Source organism: Caretta caretta, chromosome 10, assembly GCF_965140235.1.
Source record: "Caretta caretta isolate rCarCar2 chromosome 10, rCarCar1.hap1, whole genome shotgun sequence".
Classification (NCBI taxonomy): Eukaryota; Metazoa; Chordata; order Testudines; family Cheloniidae; genus Caretta; species Caretta caretta.
The window spans coordinates 47,417,578-47,444,473 of NC_134215.1; the positions used below are offsets into that span (position 1 = coordinate 47,417,578).

The 26,896-nt window shown below is 45.1% G+C and overlaps 1 protein-coding gene across 2 annotated transcripts; it reads right to left on the reverse strand.

Annotated features, from left to right (window-relative positions):
* Positions 1 to 705: 705 nt before the first annotated feature.
* SCAMP2 (secretory carrier membrane protein 2) lies at positions 706 to 26,850 on the reverse strand. Of its 2 annotated transcripts, XM_075132959.1 has the most exons (10): positions 26,664 to 26,850; positions 18,810 to 18,890; positions 17,819 to 17,908; positions 17,240 to 17,374; positions 15,202 to 15,319; positions 10,223 to 10,351; positions 9,362 to 9,514; positions 8,543 to 8,651; positions 5,051 to 5,168; positions 706 to 3,092 (listed from the first exon to the last, which is right to left on the reverse strand). In XM_075132959.1, the coding sequence occupies exons 1-10, from the start codon at positions 26,718 to 26,720 to the stop codon at positions 2,946 to 2,948; spliced, it is 1,137 nt and encodes a 378-aa protein (XP_074989060.1). In that variant the 5' UTR covers positions 26,721 to 26,850; the 3' UTR covers positions 706 to 2,945. The 2 variants fall into 2 exon arrangements, with proteins under 2 accessions (XP_074989060.1, XP_074989059.1); XM_075132958.1 differs by lacking the exon at positions 17,240 to 17,374 and having other exon boundaries at positions 26,664 to 26,846.
* Between the last annotated feature and the right edge of the window lie 46 nt (positions 26,851 to 26,896).

The following is a 26,896-nucleotide window of genomic DNA, read 5'->3' on the forward strand; positions in this document are numbered from 1 at the left end:
ACTAACACGGCTGCTACTTTGAAACCTGTCATTCTGGAGTAGTTATCTTGATAATTTTCCAAGTGTAGACAAGCCCTTGGTTTCATTGTTCCGACGGTGAGCTTGGCTTCCATAAACGTGGTAAACCCTGAAGCAGAGGCAGTCTCAAGAGTGCACATGTGGACAGAGTGGGAAGAGGGCTTCATTCGCAATGGATCTCTGACACCACTTTGCTCTCTGCAAGCCAGCTCAGGGAAAACAACAATTCTCACCCCATGACCAATGCGCCATAGAGAGGCCCACCCCAAAATGCACAGCACTGACAGCAACATGCTTCAGATGAATCTTCATATGGCTCTCCTCTGAGCTAGCCTAGGACTTCTGTGGCTAACATATGGAATGGATGTGTGTGATCACTACTAGCTGAAACATAAGAACGGCTATACTGGGTAAGACTGTGTGTTTGTGTGAAAAAAATATTTCCTTTTGTTTGTTTTAAACCTGCTGCCTATTAACTTCATTTGGTGGCCCCTAGTTCTTATGTTATGAGAAGGAGTAAATAACACTTCCTTATTTACTTTCTCCACACCAGTCATGATTTTATAGACCTCAGACATATCCCTCCTTAGTTGTCTCTTTTCCAAGTTGAAACTTCCCAGTCTTATTAATCTCTCCTCATACGGGAGCCATTCAAAACCAGCAGAGATGTTCAGAAAGGTTGGGGGGTTAGGTTTATTTTGTTTTTTATTTAAGCACAAAAGTGTGACTTGACATATACATTTTTACATGAAAAGTTTAGAGAGGGAAATACATCAGAAAGGGGGGGATTTTAAAGTCTATTTTTTTCATCATCATGTACATTCAAACAAGTGAGAGGCTAGAGGAAACCTCACCAGGTACACTGGATCAGCTCAAACAGACCTGGTTTACCGTTACCCTGGAAGGGGGGTGGTTAATGATGACCCAGTCACTATTTCCATATAACACACACCATGGAAACTAACTGCTCCTTTGTTCACATGAAGGTATCAAGCACTTTGCTCCTCCCAATTTTTCCCCTGCCCTTCATCTTCCTCAGAGCCCACAAACCAAATGGCCTGGGCCCTAATCTGATAGGGATTAATTAACTATGTTTTGATTAGTTAACCAGATCAAATATGGATGTAAGCAAACCCCCAAGGGTCCCAATTCCACAGTAGACTCCCCCCGCCCCAACTCCACTCAATCCCTCTGCAGAAAGAGCAAAATTCTCAACAGACTGGGTGGCACGGACGCCAATGATAGCAACAGCAAGGAGCAAACAGCTCAGGGTCCTGGAGGCTGGCCTTTTTCTTCTTTCTAGACAGGCTGAATAATTACTTTGAACACACTTCAGAGCAGGAGCTTCCAGATGCACTCAGCAAGCCCTGAAGAGTTTCCACAGCCTCTGAAGAGAGAGGCATCAAGGCTGAGTCTGGGGAGGAGTTTCCGCATCGCACAGCCACACCGATGCTGTCATCATCAATTATAAGCAATTTGCAAATGATCACACCATTATTTTCAGGGCTTTTACCCACTCTTTCCCAGCATTCCTGGATTTCTTCAGTGCATAGGAGCACTCCTGCTTTCCCCTCTCCTAATCCCTTTTCAGCCTGCTGGTGGAGAAGTGAATCTCCCCCACACTTTTCCCTGTTAGAAAAGGGGCTTGTAAGACCAGGATACTAAAAATTCAACACCCATCAAGGGGTGGGGAGACAAAGCAGCTGGTGAAGGGCAGGTATTTTTTTCACTGCAGAAATCACAAATCTAAAGAAAGAGCAGATTCCACTCCTCCATCTCAAGAGCTCTCAGGAGTGCACCTCAAGAACTAACCAGTTGCTCAAGGTCAAACACAGAGGCATGCAGTCCAGAAAAGATGGCAAGTGCTTCCAGCAACAGCCCCGAGAGGGTTTTGCACAGACACTGCTTTCAAAAAGGAATATGCTGCAACCAAGACTTCTCTCTCTTGAGAAACGTACGAATTTCCCCTGGAATCACAAAGCGCCATGGGACGATCCTCTCAAATGTGGAGAACAAGCTGGGCAGGGAAGAGGAAGGGCCAGCTGCAGGCATATGTAGTGTTCTGAACCCGGCACCACACTCACAAGGGGCTGAGCAAGCTGTATAAAGTCTAGATCACTTCCTCTCAAAAAAGGTTTGCTGGCTCAATTCACTGCACCACGTCTTAAATCCCATGGGACACATACCCAACCCCGCAGAGTCCCCCATGAAGCCGCTGGTCTCTCAAATGCTGCTACAGTGGCTGGTGAGGTACAGAGATTATCCCCACCCCCACAAGATTTAAGGCTATGGTGAAGGCTGCACTCCATTAATTAACCCTCCACACATCTCCTGGGGGCTACAGGAATAAGATTCCATAATACAACCTTGGGTAGGACCCTCCCCCAAGGTGAGAAAAAACAGAAGCGGGAGGGAGATTTGCACCATGATGGGATGGCAAAGAGCAGTTCCCCAACAGCACTCTTTATGCCACACGTTAACCGGACCCCATGGGAGCCAGGCAGTAAGAGGTTTCAAACAAAGGGCAGCTTTCTCCCTTATTATTAACACCCACCTCATGTAAGTTACAAAATAAATCCTTCAGAGCAAAGCCCAATGGAAGAGTTGCTAAAAAGTGATGAGATTCCGCTCTCTATCACTGGAGCACGGGCAAGCAGGAGAGGTAGTAAAAGAAATGTCGAACCTGTCCTGGATAAGGAGAGCTATATTTGATTTAAGAGAATATTTCCCTATCCCCCCACCCCAAAGCAAGGAAAGAAGAACTAGTCGCCAGAAATGCAGACGAGCTGATGCTACAGAGACCTCTTCTCATCTCAGCAGCCGGCGTCATGGAGTTAGCATGGTGCCCGTGGAAAGTGCATCTTAAGATCAGGTTGTGATGGAAAAGGAAGGGGAAGGGGGCACGGTGGAGGTGCCCATGGGAAGGGCTAGTTTCTCCGGAAAGCGCCCTGCGCAGCTGAAGAGGCAGCCCCGGCAGCTGCATTCTGGAAGTTCCTGTTGGTGAGGATGCCTTGGGAGAACTCTTCCTGGGCCCTTTGGAAACTGGCTCCTGTCCGGCGATACAGAGAGTGCACCTGAGAAAGGAGAGAGAATCTGTCAGCCAAAGGACTCTCCCTTTTGCCCCAGCACCACCTCTCTACGGGACTTCCGGCCGCTGACAGAACCTCAGGACAGCACACAGGAAGCTAGCAAATCCCTCTCCCCCTAGTTCCATCACTAGCTAGCCTTGCAGGCATGAAGGGATGCCACGAGCAAAAAGAGAGGCTGGCAGCCAAATCACGTCCAGTACCAGCTGTGGAAGATTCAGGAGGAGGAGATCATCACTCATTACAAATTAGAGCACTCAACTCAGCGGAGGATGAATAACCAGGGACCTCCTGACCCCTAAACATTGTGGGTCACACAAGAGACCTGGGTATGATGGTACTTGATGGCACAGAGGCGGACATCATCCCAGGAGTCATTTAGGACTCAAGGAGGCAGCGACTATGGAATTCACTCACGCCCCTGCCCTCCACCTCCAAGATTCCCCAGGTATCAAATCAGTTGTCTTTGATATCTGGCAAACATTCATCCAGATACTGCAGGAGGAAGGCAGGTGGGGCGTGTTTGGAGCAAAACTGGGACAACAGGAGGTAGATGTGTTTCCCGGACAGCAGGCTGTAGAGGGAGGGAACTGGCTCATGGCTGCAGGGGGCAGACCATGGCATAGTTTAAATGGGCACCATGTGGTGGTGATGGTTTTGAAGTATTTGGCAGAGGAATGTAAGAATTACTTTCCCAGGTCAGCCCAGTGTCCCATCTCCAAAACTGGTCAGGACCAGATGCTTCAGGGGAAGGTCCAAGAAGCTTCTTGATGGATAATTATGGAATAATGTGCCCATAACTGATGGGCTAGGAAGAAGCTAACAAGTGGCGCATTCCCTGAACCAGGAAGACTCACAGCCCTTATATATTTTATCCTATCTAGTGTAACTGTGGTTGTTCTCATGATCCATGTAAGTGTTTGATCTTTTCTGAAATTCTGCTTAGCTCTTGGCCTGAGATCTTGGGACAGTGAACAGGTCAATTATGCACTGGATAAAAGTGTGATCAGAGAGAGATGAGATTTCTGTTCTCTAGCCCATTTGTTATTTTGTCTACCTCTACCACATCCTCTCTTTAGACTAACCAGTCGCTATCTTTTCACTGACTCTTGGTATGGAAGTCTCTTGCGCATAGCTGTAATCTTTTCCACCACCCACCCCTGCTGTACAGAGCCAAGCACAGCAGTGCAGGCTAGATTGTACCATCTACCTCATTCACAGGGTGGCAGGATCCTGCCAATGTTCTTTTCTTTCCTATGCTTTATGCATCAGGGCATAGTTTGCTTTTTTGACTGCCATTACACACTGAGCACAGGCCTTCAGTGACCCATCCCCAATGAAGCCCAAGATTTCTCAAGTGGTTGCTGGGTTCTAGATTAATTGTAATGTCTAAGACCAGTTCATGCGATGCCTGCCAGTTTCATTTCCCTGCATTTGTCAATGTTGAATTTCATCTGTCCTCATACTGCCCAGTCTCCTACTGTGTCTGGGTCCCTTTGAACTTCCTGACAATCTGTTCTAGTCTCAATTAACCTAAATGGCATCTGCCAATCTTGCCACTTCACTGCTCTCCCCTGTTTTTCTAGATATTAAATGCTGGCCTTGTGGTAACCTTTTGCCATATAGAAAACAGACAACATATTCCTCCTACTTTGTTGTCAGTCTCTTAGCTAGTTTCTCACCCACATGATTACTTACGTTTCCATCACAGCTTCTTGTGAGGGACTTTTACAAATCCAGGAGGAGGAACAGGAAAACATGCCTTCCAAAAGCTCTTGACAAACTTGCTACTTTCATCCTTCCTTCGAAACTAAGCTGGTTACTAACCACAAAAAACTCTAGAAGAGACTATGATTCAATACCTGGAAATCCTTTGCTACTGGTGGTGAGCTGCCCCTAGGATGCAGGATCTAAGTTGGAGCAGCTCTTCTCTTTCAGTAACTTACCTTCTTTAGGAGGAAGAGTGAGAGGACAGCACACAGAGTGAAGAATGTAGCCACCACCATCATGATTATGGACACAGCCAAGTTTGTGCTTGTCTCGCCCAGAGCTGCAATCCAACCACTGTAAGAAAGAGGGCTCATCACATGAAGAGTACCAGGTATACACAGGGACAAGAGAACAGACAAGACTCTCGGAGAGCACTAGGTTACTGGGGTTATTTGATGACAAGAGGACTGAGGGACCAGAGAGGACATGCAGCCAAGTGGAGCTGCTGCAGGAATATCAGACCACAGGAAAAATTCCTTACTGAATTCAGTCTCTTGCAGGAAGTTACCCATTCTAGATGCTAGACTAGCTTTGAAAAGGACCACTGAGGTGCCTTCCCATTCCCTTGTACAGTTCCCTTCTCACAGTGCAGTCTGGGTATGTCTACACAGCAATGTAAGCCTAGTGGGACTCAAGTCAGCTGACCCGTGTCAGGGAACCCTGGGCTTCAGTGTCTACACTGCATTTTCACCCTAGGTTAAGGATTTTCAGACCTGTGCTCAAACCTAGGGCTCTGGCATTCACACTGCAGTGCATGGACAAGAGTCAAAGTAACCCTATCCCACAGTGCCTAGCCCCCGCCCCCACCCCCATGTCGACATTCTAGCCCTAGGAAGGTGGTGCACTGTGGGAAAACTCTACTGCCCACCCCGTTTCCTAATTGTGGTGTTGCTATTGATGGGACTCAGCTGCCCATAAGGAGCACAAGGTCATCAGCTACATAATTAGCGCCTCTCAACAGAATGGCTGTAGTGTGAGAAGGCTTCATACTGAACAGCCATCGAATCTGAGAAGTGGGCTCTCCAGCTCTAGGTGGTCACAGTAGTGGGAAAATCCCCAGGTGTCCCTGTTCTGAGGAGAATTAGGACATCAGGCTCCAGGGCTGACAAACTATTAAACTGAAACTTTGCAATTCTTAAATTTTAAAATGGGCGGTTCAATGAAGGTGTCTTTGGTTGGTTGGTTTTTTATTTGTTTTGAAGTTTGAAAGCTACAGTTTATGTCAGAGGAAAAACATGCCCCTCCCCCCCGCCTGGCTACTGCTGGCTGCAGAGCAGTGAAGTGCATCCCTAGGGCTTGGGGTGCAATGTACTCCAGTAGCCCTGGGGATCCCTTATCCCTGCCCCCGCTGGCAGGGATAAGGGCTCCCTGGGGGGAAGTTTGGGGGCTGGCTCCCACTCACTGCCCTCAAAGTGCAGGCGCCCCTGCGCACACAGCAGCAGGGAGGACCTGGGAGCCACGGACAGGGGGTGCAGTGGGACCAAGCAGCTACTGGCATGGAGGGAAGCGGCAGAGCTTCTGACTCAGCATGGCTGGGGGGGATGACCCCCAACATCCTGGCAACTGGGAGCTGCCACCCACTGGTCAGCTTTGCTCCCTGCTCCTGGCAATCTCCGTGCACCAGCGAGGAGCCATAGCAGGATCATGGAGTACAATGAGCCAGGCAGTAATGGTGCTTCCGGCCGCTGTGCTGGCTGCCTGCACTGCTACTCCTCTGCCGCCAGGAACTCTGGGATATGTCTGGAGGACTTCTGGGACCCAAGTCAAGATGGGGCTGTGCGTGCACAGGAAAGCAATAGGGCTTGGACCCTAGGTCCCAGCTTAACATGGGCTCGGACCCTCCAGCCCTGCAGGGTCCTGGGACCCTAGGTCCAAACCCTAAATTTGCACAATTGGTGTGCGGATGCCGGGGAGGGGGCTGAGGGGGGGGTTCGGCTTGAGCCTGGGTTTACACTGCTGTGTAGACATACCCTAAAAGTAAACCCAATGTGGAACGCACACACACAAATGGTTGCTAGCTGGAGAAGAATGGCCAAAAGCACAACGGACTTGGGAAAGGAGGAGAATCACTGGGCCACGGTCACAGAAAGGTACAAAATCCAACTCCAAAGAGTTAACATTGTGGGACTTGAGGCCCAGAATGCAGCTGGGGCACTTGTTTGTAGCAATTCTGACCCACTCATTTTCAGAAGCAGTCTCTCTGACGCCTGCACAGAGTATTATGCTAACCCTGCCTGCCTCAGATATCCTCCGCATATGGTTAGAGACCCCACACTAGTCAGGCTCTGCTGCCATGCATGAATCAAAGCACTTGGGACCTTCATAAACACCTTTATGGATAAAGTATTCTTGTAAAATTCTACTCGCTAGTTTATCATCATGAGAAAGGACAAGCAAGTAGATTTCTAGCCTGGCCAGTATTTTCATGAGAGTCTTGCAAGGCTGGGGAAATATTTGTGAGGAGTGGAAGAAACAAAGAAAATAGAATGAAGGAGCACAGTGTAAGAGCTGGATAAAAAGCTCCTTAGTAGATGCCAGTTCCTGAGATTAATCCCTGGAGTTCCTTATGGCCATATCCCTGATAAAGTGCAAAGGATTAGGACTACTAAAACACCTAGCTAGAATCCAGAATTATCTATTTGGACAAAGGTCCTCCTCTCACCGTTAGAAAAGGGCATTTAATTTCAACTGCTAAATAAACTGGATCATCTTTTGCCAAAGGAGACTGAGAAGCAATTGGCGAGAAGGAAATATTTGACGTGTTTCATTAGCTGTGTATTTTACACTGTGTTCAAGTAGCATTAACCACAAATCACATTATTTAGCCACTGATGAAAATACTGTCTGTCTGGGAGAGGCTCTCTCTACAGATCAGTGGGTTCTTGGGAACCAGAGTGCTTGCCCAAGTCAGACTAAAAATGGAGTTCCGACTGTGACTCAAAAGGCAGTGATAGGGTCAAAGAACCAGGAGAGGGAGGGAAGACTTTGCCCAGGAGCCATTCTCCAGGCTGTGGGCAAAAATAGGTTGCGATTTCACTGCAGTTGTTACCTGAAGGTGCCCCCACAACTAAGCTCCCAGCTCTGACCTTTTCACTATTCTTCACATGCATAATGTTAACAGTGGGGGAGGGTGGGGGGTGGAGCTGGAAAAAACCACCCCACTTCTGTCTCAGTTTAATTTGCAGCGACACACTAAGAAAGCTCTGCTCTTGTTTTACAGGGGATCAGAACTGCTGACAGATGGATTCTGGTACCCAGTCTTTAGATTATTAGCACATACTGATCTATAGAATATCACCTCCACCAAAGCAGGCTACGTGGGTTTTTAGAGTAGCCAGACAAGATTTCCATTGAAGCCGTGGCACCACATAGGCGTAGAAAGACATTTAGAAATAAAGAGCAGGAGACAGCACAGTAAGGAGTGATTGGGAACTGTCAGGCAATATCAGCAGAGGAAATACATGCCTTTGACTTGACTAAAATAGGAAGCGTGGCAGAGAAAGGCACCCAGCTGAACTCTGCAGAAGCCATGCACCAAGACAGAAATGGAAGAGAACAGACAGCTTTAAGAACAAAAAGCAAAGAACAGAAACTCTTCAGACAATTGCAGTCCTGTTGAGAAGGTGCCAGTTCAGGGCTGCATTGCACACACTGTAAGTCATGCTTACCTGTCTCCCCAGCCAGGAATGCCAACTGCCTGGATGATGTAGATTGCAATTTGGCAGAAAAAGATCAAGAAGAACACAAAGAAGCTGAAGGAGCTGTCAGACCTGCAAGGTGAGAGACGGGGCGAGTGAAATCCAGGAATCCCCAGGACAGACGCACGATACAAATCACAAAAAAGCATTTCGTAAATAAATGGGCAACAATCACAATGAACCCTCCCTCCAGCTGACGATTGCATGAAGGGTAGGGATTGTGGCACCAAGAGGAAGCCATGCAGCAAGAGAATTAAACACAGGGGCTGCAATATGCACTCACTCATTCCATATGGTATGTATGATGGTAAAACCCACATACAACCCGTCTGCTTTACTGGGCTACTACTGTCAAGAATTTTCTGACCATGAATAGTAACTAGGACCAAATAATTAGTTGGGGTTTGGACACTGGATATGTGTTAATGTCTCATTGACAGGCATTTCCGAGTTAGTTTAGGTTTCTACTGTCTAATGTGGCACATTTAGCTGCAGTCAGATGATCTTTCACTACATCCATCTCAATAGGTTGTAGATTTTAACGTGAGAATGGACCGTTAACATTATCCAGTTTAAGCTCATCACAGTGAGCACAAGAAGATCAATCTCTCTTCCACACCTGCAGCACACACCCCCAACATTCAGTCTGTAAGGGAGGTTTAGGTCTATCTAATGTACTGAAGACTTGGAAAATCCCCCAGGAATACACATTATGATCAGATTAAACAGCACTTCCTCCCAGTAATGGCCATATCCCTGTTAAACTGAAAAACTGTACTTGCCTGAAAGCCTTGTAGATGGGTCGATACCAACAGAGGAAAGCACAAGGGGTGAACAAAACAAACCACAGGATTGAGAGACCAAAGTCTACTCCTCTGTAGGAGTGGATGGTGAACCATGCCAGGCAGGCAAGCAGGTTTAGAAGCAGGGTAACTGAATGAACTGTTCAGGATGAGAGAAGAAAGGAAACAGATGAGTAATCTCTCGGAAAACCCACAAAGTACCAAAGCATCACTGCCCTCTCATGGACCACAATGCACAACATTGTCTATAGAAACTAGATAGCACGTGAGCCATAGTTTCAGCATTTCCCTTCCCTATCAAGGGCTGTCTGCATGGAAAGGTGGATCTTACTGTAAGGGTCCCATCTGATACTGCTCCTTATCTCTCCAGCCTAAAGGCTTAATTCTTCTTAACTGCCTGCTGGGGCTGTGATTATTTTCCACCTAAAGTAGTAATCGTGTGGGATGTTGTAGACAGATATCAAAAGGGGAGCAGAGTTTGGGTTCCCTGATGCATTATAGCTAAACACATCCACCATCCTTTCAGATTCATAGATTTCGTAGTCCAGAAGGGACCGTTATGATTACGTAGTCCTACATAACACAGGCCACAGCATTTCATCTAGAAATACCTGCATCGAGCCCAATAACTAGGCATTTAACTAGAGTCTTTTTTAGATCTGTCTTTAAAAAGCAGAGGACCAGGATTTTACAGCTACTAAGGTCACCTACAGATGACTTCAGCATCAATAGTTGCTATGGAAAAGTCAGCATTTGATAGAAAGCCTCCTGAGAAAGAACCATTCAAAATTGTCCTTCTAGCTCAACACTGTTTCCCCAATTGTGCCAGTTATAGGTGGTTACTCACGCATCCACAAGTAATACAGCATCTTGCATGTACGCTGGTGATCGGCTGGGATGTCTGCAGAGAAGTCCTGATAGAAACATGGCTTGATTGGACACCTCTTGGGAAAGGGTGGCCAATTGTTCTGTCTCGCTATAAAAGGAAACAAGGAGAGATCCCTCAAGAGAGTACCCTGGTTCGACAGACTCCCTAAAGCACGATAATTCACAAGCAAGCAGACTAGTAGTCAGTATATATTAAGACTGTACTCTTGGAAGATGATGTAGCAACCAGACCATGGCAAGAAATTTGATTTGAATAGTCTGAGCCTTAGAAGTGAACCTGCATCAGGAGCTTCATTCATGGATGGATAAACACTGCTAGGAACCTGACACCAGTGAAATAGGTCAGGTGTTGTTTTAGAGGCCTCTGATATCATGGGGGTTAGGCCAGGACTGTGGAACAAACTCCCGCAGGGACAAAGGACCATCACAAACATCATCTTCCGCTCCAAGTGCGAAGCGCACTTCTTGGAACTGCCTTCTTTAACACACATAGCAGTGAGTACAAACACAAAAAACCCTCCCAGAATCTAAACACTACGATACACTACACACACAATTCTCGTCCTTAGCCACGCATGACAGGTGTCACTCACTTTGCTTAGTGTGCTACTGAAAGGTACTCAGATGAGACTATATCAAATTACATTACAAAAATTCCAATAAAAGAACATTAAGGCTGCAAAGTCAAACATCCGAGTTAGGAAACGTCAGAATTAAGGTTACTTGTGCAACCTTAATTTGGTCTTCTTGTGTGTGTTACAATAGTCTTTAATTACATGATCATACTATTTGTTCCCCTGCCTCATTCAGTGAATGGGTATTCAATATTACTTTGTATTGTCCTCATTCAATGTGTGGCTGTCACATTAATTTATCTGCACAACATCCCTGTGAGAAAAGGTGGTGGCATCATTTCCATTTTACAGTTAGGAAAATGCGGCAGAGAGATTAAGGCCAAAGTTGTCAAAAATGTCCAATAATTTAAGGTGCCTAATGTGAGACACCTAGGGCCTGATTTCCCAAAGTACTTAGCATTAGGGCTGTCACGCGATTAAAAAGATTAATCATGCTGTTAAACAATAACAGAATATAATTTAAGTATTTTGGATGTTTTCTACATTTTCAAATACATTGATATCAATTACAACACAGAATACAAAGGATACAGTGCTCACTTTATTTTTAATTACAAATATTTGCACTGTAAAAAACAAAAGAAATAGTATGTTTCAATTCATCTAATACAAGTACTGTAGTGCAATCTCTATCATGAAAGTTGAACTTACAAATGTAGAATTATGTACAAAAAATAACTGCATTCAAAAATAAAACAATGTAAAACTTTAGAACCTACAAGTCCACTCAGCCCTACTTCAGCCAATTACTCAGACAAAGAAGTTTGGTTACAATCTGCAAGAGATAATGCTGCCCACATCTTGTTTACAAGGTCACCTGAAAGTGAGAAGAGGTGTTCGCATGGCACTGTTGTAGCCGGCATCGCAAGATATTTATGTGCCAGATGCGCTAAACATTCACGTGTCCCTTCATGCTTCAACTATCTTTCCAGAATATGCGCGACCATGCTGATGACAGGGTCTCCTTGGTAACGATCCAAAGCAGTGTGGACCAACACATGTTCATTTTCATCATCTGAGTCAGATGCCACCAGCAGAAGGCTGATCATCTTTTTTGGTGGTTCAGCTTCTGTAGTTTCCACATTGGAGCGTTGGTCTTAAGACATCTGAAAGCATGCTCCACACCTCACCATGCTCAGATTTTGGAAAGCAATTCAGATTCTTAAACCTCGAGTCGAGTGCTGTAGCTATCCTTAGAAATCTCACATTGGTACCTTCTTTGCATTTTGTCAAATCTGCAGTGACAGTGTTCTTAAAATGAACAAGTGCTGTGCATCATCTGAGACTGATGTAACATGAAATATATGGCAGAATGCAGGTAAAACAGAGCAGGAGACATACAATTCTCCCCCAAGGAGTTCAGTCACAAATTTAATTAATGCATTATTTTTTTTTTAATGATCAGCATGGAAGCATGTCCTCTGGAACGGTGGCCAAAGCATGAAGGGGCATACGAATATTTAGCATATTTGGCACGTAAATACCTTGCAACGCTGGCTAAAAAAGTGCCATGCAAATGCCTGTTCTCACTTTCAGGTGCATTGTAAATAAGAAGCAGGCAGCCTTATCTCCCATAAATGTAAACAAACTTGTTTGTCTTGTAACTGGCTGAAGAAGAAGTAGGGCTGAGTGGCCTTGTAGGCTCTAAAGTTTTACATTGTTTTATTTTTGAGTACAGTTATGTAACAAAAAAAAAAATCTACATTTGAAAGTTATACTTTCACAATAAAGAGATTACACTACAGTACTTGTATGAGGGGAATTGAAAAATATCTTATTTTTACAGTGCAAATTTGTAATCAAAAATAATATAAAGTGAGCACTGTACACTTTGTATTCTGTATTGTAAGAAAATATATTTGAAAATGTAGAAAAACATCCAAAAATATTTAATAAATTTCAGTTAGTATTCTATTGTTTAACACTGTGATTAATTGCGATAAATTTTTTTAATCGCAATTACTTTGAGTTAATCGCGTGAGTTAACTGCAATTAATCGACAGCCCTACTTAGCATTAGATATCACTTTATATTAGAGCCAAGGAAATAATTGATATTTTGGTTCTGTGGCCGAACCAAATTAAAAAAAAACAAAACAAAACACCATTTAGTTTCTAACCAAAACTCAATTTTTTGTTTTTTCTTGACATGCGGGAAAAAAAAACTGTTTTGATTTTAAAATGTCAATTCAAAACAACATTTCAAAATGAACCATGTTGATAGTTCCAGGTTTCTTCTTCAGGATTTTTTTTTTTTTGGCTAACACTATTCACCCAATTTGCAAATAGTTTCGGTGCCCCCAAAAATGCATTTTTCAAGGAATTTACTGCACCACAAAAATTTCACCCAGCTCTACAGTGTGTCCAAAGCACAATTCTAGCTGATTTCAGTTGCAGTTGTGAGTGCTCAGCACTTCTGTAAATCTGGCTCCAAGTGTCTTATGTTGTGCATCCAGAAAGTTGAGGAACACACAATTAGCGGGCAACTGTGAAAAGCTTGTTTTAAGTGACTTGACAAGCATCACACAGGAAATCTGTGGCAGAGGCAGGGCTAGAATACCGCTGTGGAGAAATGGATTGTATTTCCTTATCAATAAGACTCTCTCTCTTCTTCTGCAATTCTCTGCTTCATTCACTACATGTACACAGTGTAGTTGTAGTCAGTTGGTCACAGGATATGAGAGAGAAGGGGGGGGGGTGAGATAATATCTTTTACTTGACCAACTTCTGTTGGTAAGAGAGACAGCTCTGTAGCTCAAAAGCTTGTCTTTCAACAGAAGTTAGCCCAATAAAAGATATTACCTCACCCACCCTGCCTCTCTCATTGATTACACACGTTCCAACTTCTACAACAAATAAGGCGAGTGTCCCAGACAACTATCTTCTTCATTACACACAATCCTGCTGCATTCCCAGGGCACCATCCATCCTATACAGTGAAAGGGGCAAAGGTTCTGTGGAAGAAATAGTACGTGATCATGTAATTAAAGACTATCAGTGCATATTCACAAGGGGGCTGAATTACAGTGACACGGGCAACCTAATTCTGGCATTTCCTAACCTGAATGCTTGACTTGGCATTTAAAAAATTGTTAAAAGATTAAGGCTACAATCTCCTAATTTTTAAAAACACTGACAAAAATCCCATTATGCGGAACCATACTGACCACCAGCTTGAGTCATCAGCAGGCTTCAAACCTTTAGATCTGCAGAACGGACCACTAACACTTGAGCTAACAGTGTAACTGGAAGTAGTAGCAGGCTGTTATCCTCTGTGTGGACCAGCTACTAGAAGGGAATGAGACAGACGCTTTGCCAGTGAGTTCTGAAGTTCTTTGCTGACAGCAGAGGAACAGAAACTCAGGGCTCCTAGATGTGAAGTCTAGTGGTTATAGACCCTTCTTTCCCTGCGCCTTCTTTCTCTGGGCTGCAGTATGCTCAGTACAGACAGACTCTTCTGAGAATTTTGCTGCCAAACTAACAAGGGTCTACTGAACATGTGCCAACAGCCTTTTCAGAGGCTCAAAATTGGCCAAATTTTAGTGAATTTTATGGGGACTGACACCAGGGCAACTATGCTGCCAAAGCGTGGAGCAACAGAGCTCCATAACAACAAGACGGTTGAAAGAATATTTTAACATGGATAAAACAAGGAATTTTTCCTGAACCTCATTCTCAGAAATCACTGAATCATTTTAGCTAAAACTTTCCAAAAAAAGTTAGCCTTAGGCACACACAGCACGGACAATTTTAGCCTGAACAGTAAAAGTTTGGCAAAGTTATAAGCAACTGAAAACAGGATCTTATAATGCAGGCAACCGTAACTGCGGATGGTACCACAAACTCCACCTATAATAAAACAGCCGCTTACAGGTGAGTGCCTGAGAACATCAGCATGTGCATGAGACAAATGGGTAAGAGGTGTCACATGGTCTAACGGATTGAGTATGGGACTGAGCTAGGTAGCAGTCCCCCCACCCTGACACACACACACCATTGTAGGAAAAATGAAGCACAAAGTCCAATTGGATCAAGGTTACATACAGCTGGTCTCCTGAATCCCAGCCTTTAGCTTTTATCACTCTCCCCCTTGTGGGATGCCTCAGAATTGCATTAAAACGGTGTGTGTAAATTTCCATTGCTGTGGCACTTAGACATTTCTCATGCAAACTCAGCCCCAGCACAATATAATGGGGTCCGACACCCGTCAGAATGCACAGGCCAGGGGAACTCTTGTACACTCAGGCTTAGACAGGTGTGATGCACAGTATGGGTTCTTAGACAGGGAAAGAAACACTACTCACAGTTAAAGTTTGCTGCATTACTCTGCAACTCTCGCTCCTTCCTCTCCAACTCTGCTGCTTTCTTCTCCAGCTCCTCCTGTTGGTGAAGGAGTCCATCCTGGGCTGCTGAGACTACAGCCTGCATGGAGAGTCACCAAAAAGCAATCAGAACCAAAGAGCCATTCAGTGGGGAGAGGGTCCCTTCCTAAGGGAAGTGGGGGATGCACACACACTAATGAGTGTTCCAGCAACATTCAGAAGGCTGAGGACATCTCAGAAGCAGAACATTCATGGTTGGGTCTGAGACCTCCTTCAACTTTCTGCCTGCATCGTGGTAAGATGTTAGTAATAGATTTCTACAGAATCCACCAGCAGCTCCCTTCTCGTTGCCCATCTCTTCCGTGAGGGTGACTCTGACAAAGTGGGAATCTTCTGGAATATTTTTATGAAGCCGGTGTGTGCCTCAGTTTCCCTCTATACTTTGCATTGCTACCCAGTGGGGGCAAAAGGGTTAACAATGCTGCTGGAACTGCATAGGAGACACTGGTATATGTGGCACCTCGCTGTCTGGGAGGAATGAATGGAGTAGGCAAGGAACTGTTTGAAACCGATTCAGATTAACAAGGGGTCCAGAGAGACAATTCAAGCTCCATGACTCATGCATGGCGCTGCCTGAAGAACAAAGACTGGGGGGGTGACCAGCAAGGAATACAGCGTGGGCTTCTGGTTCTGGCTGCTCTCCTGGGACTGACTATGGAGGTCAGGGCGAGAGAGAGAGAGAGAGCCTGCAATGGAGCTCACTACAGCTTGGCTGTGAATCATGCTGGTTTGGCCAGAATGGTTTATGCTTTAACCTTCATTTCCCTATGCTAACGTAGGGACTTCCAGTGCCGTGTTCCAGCCGACTAAAATATCCTACTCTGTTCTGAAAATGCTGCTTGGCTGTCACCACAAATACTGGCTTGGGTTCATTAGTCCCTGAAGACAGGACAAGTCTCTACACAGTCTACTTCAGTTGGACTCACTGGGCAGAGCTCATGGTGTGAAACAGGAGGGCTGGAGCCCATACACTCAGTCTAGGAGATAGTGAGGCTGCATGACCAAGCCTCAAGGAAGGAGTGGGATCCTTTGGGGTTCTGCCATGCTAAAGGGGCTCCTCCAACAGCCGGTTTAAAGGCTCGGCACAGAACAGATCCTGTGGATCCATGACTCCACAGCTTCTCTGGCAAGTTATTCTACTGTCCAGAAAACCTCATTCTTGAGAGAGTCTTTTGAGCTACTTCATCCACTTTTCCTGTTTGTTTAAGGCCATTACTTTTTGCTGTCCTCACATTAACTACTGAGAATCTCAGCATGCCCAGAAGCTTGTGCTTCTGGACCAATATCCTTTTGCTGCTCTAGTTTAGCTGTTATGCTTTCTTCCTGGGTCTCCTAGAGGCTTTCAGCCCTAGGTTTTGCATTTAAACTCAGCCCAAGCCAGCTATGACCAAATCACTTTCCCATGAAATCCATTCTGTGGTCTCTGAAATGTGTTGCTCAACGAGGGACTGAAGGGAGACAATCACCTACACCATGACCCCCTTCCCCAGTTGACTCAGCAGAGAGGTCAAAGGCTGAATGAACCATGAAGACAGTCTCCCCCTTAAAAGGACACATTGGTGGGGAAAACTTGCACTGCTGCTACCCCCCCACCCTCCCATGGATAACTAGAGGGCTTCAGAGCTGCTAATCTGGGACCTTTCACCAGCACTAAGATAATTTAAACAAAACAAACAAGATAAGAACTCCCTCTCCCCAAGAGTCTCTCTCATTACCCATTCTGGATCCTTTCCAAATTAGCACCAATTTGTTTCAAGAGCCAGGAGCCCAAGTCTGCTCTGGCGGTGAGGTGTAAAGGCAAAGCTAAGAGGTCCTTACAATGAAGAGTAGACAGTGGACTCCTGGGGTTTACGGAGTATGGCGAGTCTAAAAAGAGGCAACCTCCCAACCTGGGATAGGAGATTTTGGAGGTCCAAGAAAAAGGCAGTGAAGCCCCCTCTCTTCTCTGTACTTTGCCTACCTTCCCCTGGATCTCTTTTACCTTGTTGCTATTCTGAGAACTGAAATCTTCTCCTAGCAGCCTCTGTCTCTCTGAATTCTTGCTCGCGGAGATGAACCTTGGCGGCTGGTACTTGGTGGCCTGTCTAAGCAGCAGCTGCAACACACAACTGCACTGTGTCCACACTCACAGAGCTGAGTGTGGCTATTCACTCCCTGAAACTAAGCTAACACCATTAACAAGTTATGGGTGGCACTGTGCGAGAAGGCCAAGCAGAATGGGACAAAAAACAGAGTTAATTTCAGTAGCAGAGGGAAAGACATGGGGGCTTTACATGGTCTACTTCTCAGAATTATTTGCAAGGCTATTAAATATTCCCCATTGCAATGCCAATCAAAGTAATAAATACAAATGAGGGCAGAGCTGGTCAGCTGCAGCCTCCCATACCCCACCCAAATTAATCCAATCCCTATAGAAAAGTCTTGTTGATGGCCTGTAAGACGATAGAGGCTCGTTTGTATTCCAATAGTTTTGCTTGGCGGAAGCCAAGGTATGAGCTCTACAGACATTCAGCAGAAAGGTGGAGGCTGGATATACTACCTGTGGAGTGGGTTCCACAGATGGCTGTAGGACAGCGGGTTGCGAAGGGCCAGCAGGCTGCGTCGCTGGAACTGTCTGAGCTCCATTTGTCTAGACGAAGAGTGACACAGCAAATGAGCATTACACACTCTGCTCCAATTAGCTCTGGGAATCGCTGAACACCAAGTGCCTTCAAGTAGGTGTGTGCCAAATTGGAAGGCAGATCTGGAGTCCCAGGAACACCAGGCACCATCCTGCATAAGCATCTTTATTTTATGTTTCTGAATCATGGACTGTGAAATCTGATCTCCCCTGTGAAATCTGGCTAGTGTAGGGAAGGGGCAGGGCTGGGGGCTCTTACCATGCTCCGGTCTCCGGATGCTAGTCCCAGCCAGGCTGGGGAGGGATGGGACTTCCTCTTCCCCTATAGGGGTCGCTCCCTGGGCCAGGTCAGACCTATCTCTGAGAACTTCCCCCAGCTATAGGTAGCTCTGAGGCTGCTGGCTAGGAGCCCAGCTCTGAAGGCAGAGCTGCCGCCAGCAGCAGTGCAGAAGGAAGGGTGGAAATACCGCAACCCCTACAATAGTCTTGCAACGTCCTCTATGGCCCCCTTTTGGGTCAGGACCCCCACAGGTACAACAGCCTGAAGTTTCAGACTTAAATATCTGAAACTGTGAAATTTACGATTTTAAAAATCCTATGACCATGAAATTGACCAAAATGGACTGTGAATTTGGTAGGGCCCTAATTATATCCCTTGGCATGAGACTTGTTCTGCTTCCCACTTTGGGATTGCGTTGGCCATGAGAATTCCTGCAGGGAGCTCATCAGTGCTCTGCTCTTGGGAGTCTCATGAGAAGTGTATTGTGCATGTATGTAACACAGTCACTGTCCAGTAGGGACAGATCTGTGAATGCCTCATTCATCTTATAGTCCCCTCTATCAGAGGACCCAGTTTCCTGATACAACAACAGGTATGTAGATATTTGGTGCAATCACATGAGCCACATACCAGCCGGGAGTTCTCAGAGAAGGGATTGAATTCATCCAAGCTGCCTTGGTTAGCATGTGTCAGCTGTGTCACTGAGGGATCCTGAAAGAGAACAGGGAAAGGGACTTAAGACAAAGGTAGGAGTTAAAGGGAAAAAAAGAGACAGCCTCTAGACAACCTGCTCCACATGTTCCTTATATTTGTCAAGCTAAACAAAACCAGTGACTGATCAGAGCTTCTGAAAGCAATACCATGTCGTAAACACTTAGTGAAATTGAGGCCGAGAGATTAATTTACCAGAGATCAGTCTGCAGCACAGTTGCCAACTAGGACCCAGATTTCCTCTCATCCCTGAACTTTACTCACTAGACAACAGCTACCCTGAAGCCTTTTGTAAAAGCTGAAGAAACTGGTAGTCCATGCCGAGATGATGCTGCAGTCTGCCTTTGCATAAGGCTCCAGTGTCCTCAGGATGACAGAGTCTCAATCAAGTGCAGCAGAGAGCAGCTGAACCAATTTTCAGGTAGAAAGGTGTGCTAGGTGACAGACATCTGATACCACAAACTGCTTCATGCAGCCCTCTTCTGGAGTACCGAACTATCTCCCAAAGCAGCCATTCTGACAAGGCAAAAAAGCTATGAAGAGTGAGCCTATGGTTTCAGGTTAACTGATCACACTACCATACTTGTAAATTTAAACCCAGATTTCAGCTGGAGTATCAGTTTCTCCTTCCTCCACTCAGTGCCAGTCTCCTTTTGGTCCCTTCCCATAATCATACTGCTATGCAAAACCTCTATCTTTTCTGAAGACAACTTTCTTCTTCCCTCTGTTGAACATTATTTAACCCAAGTCTCGTGTGATGCAGTTTGTATGAAAGCAGGTATACACAGCAAAGCTGTGTCTTGCTAAAGGTTCTCCCTTTAACAGCCCAGACACTGACTGCTGCTGACCCTCAAGCATCCTTTCTCCCAAAGATAAAATTATGTACAGTTGCTTCTCTGTAGAAGCCTTGCTCACAAACTGAACAGCCATGTAATTTTACCTTTGGAGTTCTGCATAAGCAAGGTGCTTTCTCCTCTCCAGCAACCAATGTATCTATCAGCACAAGCCATTTTATTTTTGTTGTTAATGGGGCAAAAAGTAATGGCTAGGCTGGGCAGGGGAGGAGGAAGAGCAAAATCAGATATGTAAAGGTCAGCCAAGTTTCCTGTTGATTAAGCTCCATGACATCAGAGCTGTAAACCCTGGGAAAGCCAATTGACTTGTCTCAAACATATTGTAGGCAGGTCTCTTGCCTTCCAGTACAGCTTTCTGATCAAGTGTATATAAAAAAAGCTCCGTTTAATGGGTAACTTTAGACACATCTAGAGATTAGACACTCCCTGCCTAACTGGTTACACAAGTTTATGAATCACTCCAGGATGAAATCTCAGAAACAGGTACAGGTTCTTAGATGCTGAATTGAATTCACCAGGCAGAATAGGGTACCAGAAACATTCCAGGGAATCTATATATATGAGCAATTCTGCAGGCAGGGAATTCTCAGAACAAAGGGTGCATGTTCTACTCAACCACTTCATCCATAGGGTGAAGCACATGTGGAAGAAGAGCACCAGTTTAACCAAGTGTGCAGACAATACACCTTCATTGGATTTAACCACAAATGGCCTGGGAGATGGAGCGGTTGGGGGAAGGAAGGAGCCTAACCCATCAATTTCTTAAGAATTTAGCCTTTTTTTAAATCAAAGTTTCAATTCCTATTCCTTTGTAATCCTAAGAAAACCTTCCACATGTGAACTCTGACAGTGCTGTCTTCCTGAGTGCATGGACAGACCCTCTCTGCATCTGTTCATGGCTTTCCCAAGTAGCAAAGTGAAGCTAACAAGAATCTGGTCAGCTTCTACCTGGAAAAGGAAAAAGAGTTTTCTGACTTGTCTTTCTGACATGTCTTTCCTTTCCAGACACTTCCTCCTTCCCATATCACACAAAACTCAATAACCCTCTTAAACCCTGCAAGAGCACTGTCCTTTTCCTATCAGAGACATGGATTCTTGTCTAGGCTAGAATTTAGGTGTGACATGAGGATGCATTAGCTCCCCTCACACTTTAACTTGACCAGTTTTGCACACCTTGAAGGCAGTATGCCTTGTCTACACTAGACTTTTAAAACATGTTAGTTAGAACATAGTAGCTACTGTGGAAGAAAACAAATCCTCTCTCTCTGTTTGGATGCAATAAATCAGACAATTTTTATTTCAAGCAATTGCAGGGGGAGACTGCAAGGCAGGAGTTACCCTGGCCTTAGACAAGTCTCCGAACAACAAGCGGTTTATCACAGATATTTGTAGTTTTCGTTACAGGCATTGACGAATAGCAATTGCACTTTGTTCATACGTTTTCCTTCCTGATATCTTATTATTATTATTATTAATGATTTTCTGCTACAAATACATTCTATTTTGTCTAAAAACAAGGTCAGACAGCTTAGCAATTTTCCATACGCTTTTCCCAGTCCTGCCTTTGCAAGTCTTGCGTTATTAGGGTTATAGTTAGCCTAACTTTTGCTCTGTTTCTAACAGAACCAAGGTGGCTACACTTAAATCTCTTTCTCTCACTTCCTAAAGCACATGGCACAGTGGAGCGTTGTTAAAACCTGTTAAAAGTATGAGATATTTATACCAGGGGTTCCCAAACTGTGGTTTCTGAGTCTGATATTCTGTCAATTCACCTGACAACTTTTTAAGGTGGTATGTGAATCAAAGTTTGGGAGCTGCTGATTTAGGAAACGCTTTCTAGAAGTCATTGTAAGCTATCCCTAGGTTTCAAATCCGAAAGATGAAATGCTTGGTAGTTCCTAGAAAGTACAAGAAGAATTTGATAATGTCAGTCCTTTGAAGCGAGAGTAAGATCTTTTCATTCCCCACATGCTGCTCACGTGAAACGCATGGAAGCAAAAAGTGTTACTTTGTTCACAAGACGCATATTGCTAGATTGCTCTGTGAGCTGCCATGAGGAGACTCAAAGATTTACTACCTTGTTTAGCTTCCCATATACAGTCAATAAACAGGATTTTAGTTCTTTACTTCATGCTGCAGTTTGCAAGCCCCAAATGGCCTTGATCTTGGACCAAACTTTACTAACACAGACTAAAAAACTTTTAGAGACTCAGTTGCAAAGACCGTGTGTTTCTTTTAAAGGCAAGCATCACAAATACATACAAAAAGCTAGTTTTATTACTGTGCTAGCTGATAGAGCCAAAAACTTCTGTGGCTGAGCAAGAATTGGAGTACATCAGGTTTGTGCAGGATGGGAAACTTGTACTCTCTTCTGGTAAGACCTGGAATCTGGGTCAGCTGATAGAATCACAAAGGTAATAAGACAGCTTTAGGAGTTGCGGAGATGAAGGCAGAAGAGCTCACATCTCAACTGGCTGGCTTGAATGTAGAGGTGTTCATGTAGACAGTGCGTAAGCTTAAGTAAAGTCAAAATCCTCCCCATGCTGTTATTGACCATGGCATCAGTCACAATTTTGCACTTGCTATTCTGTATTTCAAAAGATTATCCCACCCTCTTAAGAAATTTGAATTTATTTTGACTATAATTTAAAATTTTATTTATGTCCCAAAGGATGCTGGAGATTCAAGCTCTTATCTACACCTTTGAGGCAAACATGCGCTACTCTGGAGCGATCTGCCATGTATACTGGGTTGCTGGGGAAATTAACAAAAAGTCATTTGGCTGTCATTTTGTGGAATGTACCACAGAATGAGAGTCAGATTTTCAGGAGATCAAATCAAGCACATCTATGAGTGTACAGTGCATTTCATGATTGACCTTATCAGTATTATGAATTAAATCTCCTACTTATCAAGGAAAAGAAACCTTGTTGTTTGAGGGTTTGCTGTGCGAGAACCAGAGCAATAGACAGTCCTGAACCTGACTGAGGCCCAAAAGGTACCCTTTGGCATGACAAACCCAAAGGGTAAATACACTGCTGGGGCTTCAGGGGCAAAGCTGCAGAAAATTCAGGACTACGTGTCCAAAGCTGCTATCAGTCAACCACCACCATCATATATCTGGTTTCAATTATTTGAATCCACATACTGTCTAAAGGATTAAAAGTATGATAAAGAATTGGCCCATTAACACAATATGTGAATTGTTAAAATGCCAAACTGGATTAGTGCTATTCTGCATAACCATGATCTAGATTTCAATCAAATGGACAACGTCTATAGCTATTTGCAGTGTTGGCCCCAGGATATTAGATAGATAAGGTGGATGAGGGTAATAACTTCCACTGGACCAACTTCTATTGATGAAAGAGACAAGCTTCCAAGCTACAAAGAGCTCTTCTTCAGGTCTGCGCTCTGTGTAAGAACTCTGGTAGCTCCAAAGCTTGTCTCTTCCACCAACAGAAGCTGATGCAATAAAATTTATTACCTCACCCACCTTGTCTCTCTAATGTGTATAGAGTTATTTAGCCATTAGAGTTTTTACTTGAAACTGAAACAGATTACATAGGCTCTCTTCTGAGTCCATCAGACTGCTGGTGACAGTGGCATTTTCATCTATATTAAAGCAACACAAAATTGAACATAAACCCAAGTGAGAATCACTCGCTTTAGAAAACAGAGAACATGAATGAGAAACCCTGACCCCACAGTCCAAAACAGAACATGCAGAATGCAAAGAAATGTCGTTAAACAACTACAGGAACAACTGTGAAGATATCTGTACCCTTTCTTTTAATCTGCAACAGGAAATCAGATTGGATGAGGGCCAGGGAAAGTTGTAGTCAGAAGCTACAGACAAGCTTAAGTGATGCTGCTATTTTTCTGATTCCAATAAAGCTCTTTGTTCAGTGTTAGAAGAAAGTGACTTAATTCTTTGCTACAGTCACACTACAATATTTTGTTTTAATTTATTTAATGATACCACAGACTTAAAATTAGGATGAGCCCATTTTCTTGCCAGACAACCAAATTTGAAGCTTCAGCTGCCCTTGGACAAGTGATCAGAATCTTTTCCCCCAGCTTGCTCACTACATTAGACACAGCATGTCCAGAAAAGTTCATATTATACTAGTCACATAAGACAGAACCGCCCCTTCCCGCCCCCAAAAAAGGAGCCTCACAGTGGATGAATAAGAACCCCATTGGAAAAACAGACAATTGAAGCTATCTTTGACTGCATGGAGAGAAGGAATATAAGAAACTGAAGTTATTCAGCAGGAATGGAAAGCATTCCTTTGGCATACACCCAGCGCAAATACACACCTCCGACTTCCTCTGTCACCTGCTTTACGTGGATTATTGAAAAAAATTAGAAGACAGAATCTAGAGGCAGGTGACTCTAGGATGGCAATCTGATCTTATTGTTTGAACAATGAGCTAAACTCAAGCACAGCCCGGTTTGGTCAATGATTCTGTGGCAGCATGATGATGCACAAACCAACAGAGTATTTACACGCCCCCGTATGCAAATTGACAATATCCATATTTCCAAGCCACTAAATGTGCCGAATAAAGGTGATTAAAAAAATCATGAGCCACTTCTAGTTCTCAAATACTTCTGTTTTCATTTGAGTATGCACAAGATTATTTCTGCTTTCTACGCCCCTTGTGTTTATAATGAACTCAAAATCTTGTTATTAAGATTTTAATTACTGCTGGCTCACCAGATTGCAATATCACAAAAGCTGTCTATGAAATAAGAGGATATGCACCAAGATGCAGCTTCCTGTTATACCCTGATACTTTTCTGTCATGTAATAAAGGTAAAGAACTTTTTATAGAAACAAATTTCTGAAATGTGAAGTGTTAACATTTATCTTCACATCTACAGCCATGTTACTCAGGGTCAACAGACTGTTTTTGGAACCCTCCACCAACTCCCTAGGTAAATAAATGCAGGTTTCAAGGCAGCACACACAGACATCAACTCAGCGTAGAAAGAATCCAGGCAACATCTAGAGTATGTGCAGGATTCCAGAGCACCTCAGAAAGAAGTCCTTTCTCTTAGGCTGCCAAGGCTAAACCTCTGTTAGAATACACACTTAACTCTGAATGCTGAGCAGTACTGCCAGAGGAGAAGGACCCCTAGAGCATATGGACATAACATTGCACAAGTCAACACAGAATGTGAACCAACCAACAGCTGCTATGCCACAGTGCAGCAATGCAACTATCTGACAGGAATATTTAACACACCTACAACTCTGTCCTGACACTTGCAATCCAGTGTTGCTAAAGCTTCCTCCTGTACCACTGCATCACAGTAACTGACACCATGTCATGTACACCCAGAGAGATTTTAATGTCTCATTCACTCATCAGAATAAGTTTTGCAGAAAGAAAGTGTGCGCTCTTTGAACCAAGAGCATGGTATGCACATTTACCACAAGAATATGCATGTAGACGAGGCAATGCTGGTAGACTATGAGCCTCGATGACTACATCCTAATACTGTCCCATGATCGACTCCCATTCACTTGCACACACTCATTCAATGGGCCTGATTCTCCTCTCACTCACACTGCTGTGTACGCTCCAACATAGAACTGGTTACAGTAAATGGAGAACATGCCACAAGGTGTCTATGACAGAGCTGGGCCAGTTACAAACCATATTTTCACAATATGGTGGGTGACTGCCAGCGTAACTGAATGGGAGACAGCCAGCACTGGCTGGTACAGCCAACATATTAACCTAATAAGTGGAAATAGCTGCTCAAAAAGATTGGGAACCACTAGCCCTTAAAATACAAAAGGAACAGTGATCTTTCCTAAAAGGGGCCACAGGACATGGATGCACTTGAAATACAGTGTCTGTTCTTAATAAAGACTATTTCCCAAGATAAGCTTCAAGAAGGTAAAAGAGGAAGGACAATCTTGTGGTTAATACACTGGATCTGAGTTCAGTTCCCAGAGTTCCCACAGACTTCCTGCATAACCCTGGGCAAGTTGCTTAACTCTCTATAAAACAGGAGTGATACTATTACTGTTCTCCCACGCTTTGTCTGGTCTATTTAGATTGTAAGCTCTTTGGAACAGAGAGCATCTCTTATGTGTATGGAATATCAGCGAGCACAATGGAGGCTCTCCTCTCAGCAGGGGTCGTAATACAAATAATGCGGTCTCAGATTAATTTAGATCAGTGGTTTACATTTTGCTCATCTATATTTGTGTATGAGACTAAGGCCTAAGCCTGCCCTCACGTATGTGGTTGCAACACCCAGAAAAGCCAATGGGAGCTACACCTGTGAACCACTTGCAAAACCAGTAGCCTGTCACTGTCCCAGCCAATGCCTACTTCTCCCAAGGCACTGAGCATGCCCTAACCCAGCAGGGCTGCGACTTGGAGCAGTGTCCTGCTGGGTCAGGGCCGCAGAAAGGGGGGCTCTGAGGTGCATGGCGGGTGAGGTGCATGGCACTGCGAGGTGGGTGAACTAGGCCCCCCAGACTGTACAGAGCCGAGAGGGGAGCGCACAAGCGGCAGGCACCAGGCAGGCTGTGGCGCTAGGGGAGGGTGGAGCACGGGCCAGGGACCCCGAGGGGGGAGTGGGAGAAACGGAGAGTTGATGGGGCAGGTACTGGGGTGGGGAGGGGGGGCAGGGCAGCGTTGAACCTCCCCGACTTGTTGCTGGGTCCCGCCTCCCCCGATACGCGTCGCAGACCTGGGACTCCCCCGGGGCTGGCACAGCCCCACAGGATCGGGCCTCCCCTATGCCCCCATCAGTCCCGCCCTCTCGCCCCTGATTGGGCGGCGCGGATCACAGCGGCCCCACCATTGGCAGGCGGCCCCTCGCTCAGCGCCACGTCCTGGCGGTGGGGCAGGGGACGGGGAGCCGCGGGGCTCGGACGCGCTCTCCCACCTGGAAGGGATTCACGTCTACCGGGTCGGCGAACGGATTGGTGTCGTAGGCCGACATGGCAGGGTCAGGGTCAACGTCCGACTCCCTGCCTACGCCGCCCGCCCGGCTCGTCCGTTTGTTCGCTCGCTTCCTGCTCCCTGGGAACGGGACACTTCCGGGAGCGAGACTGCGCGTGCGCCCCACTCAGTCTGGGCGGGGCATCGACTTGTCTCTTTTACGTGACAAACAGAGTT

Excerpts from the sequence above, each read along its gene's own strand:
- SCAMP2 (XM_075132959.1), bottom strand. The coding sequence starts at position 26,720 with ATGTCGGCCTACGACACCAATCCGTTCGCCGACCCGGTAGACGTGAAT. Across the intron at positions 18,891-26,663 it reads TAGACGTGAATCCCTTCCAG|GATCCCTCAGTGACACAGCT; the intron begins GTGGGAGAGCGC and ends GTTCTCTTTCAG. Across the intron at positions 10,352-15,201 it reads TAATGCAGCAAACTTTAACT|CGAGACAGAACAATTGGCCA; the intron begins GTGAGTAGTGTT and ends TTCCTTTTATAG.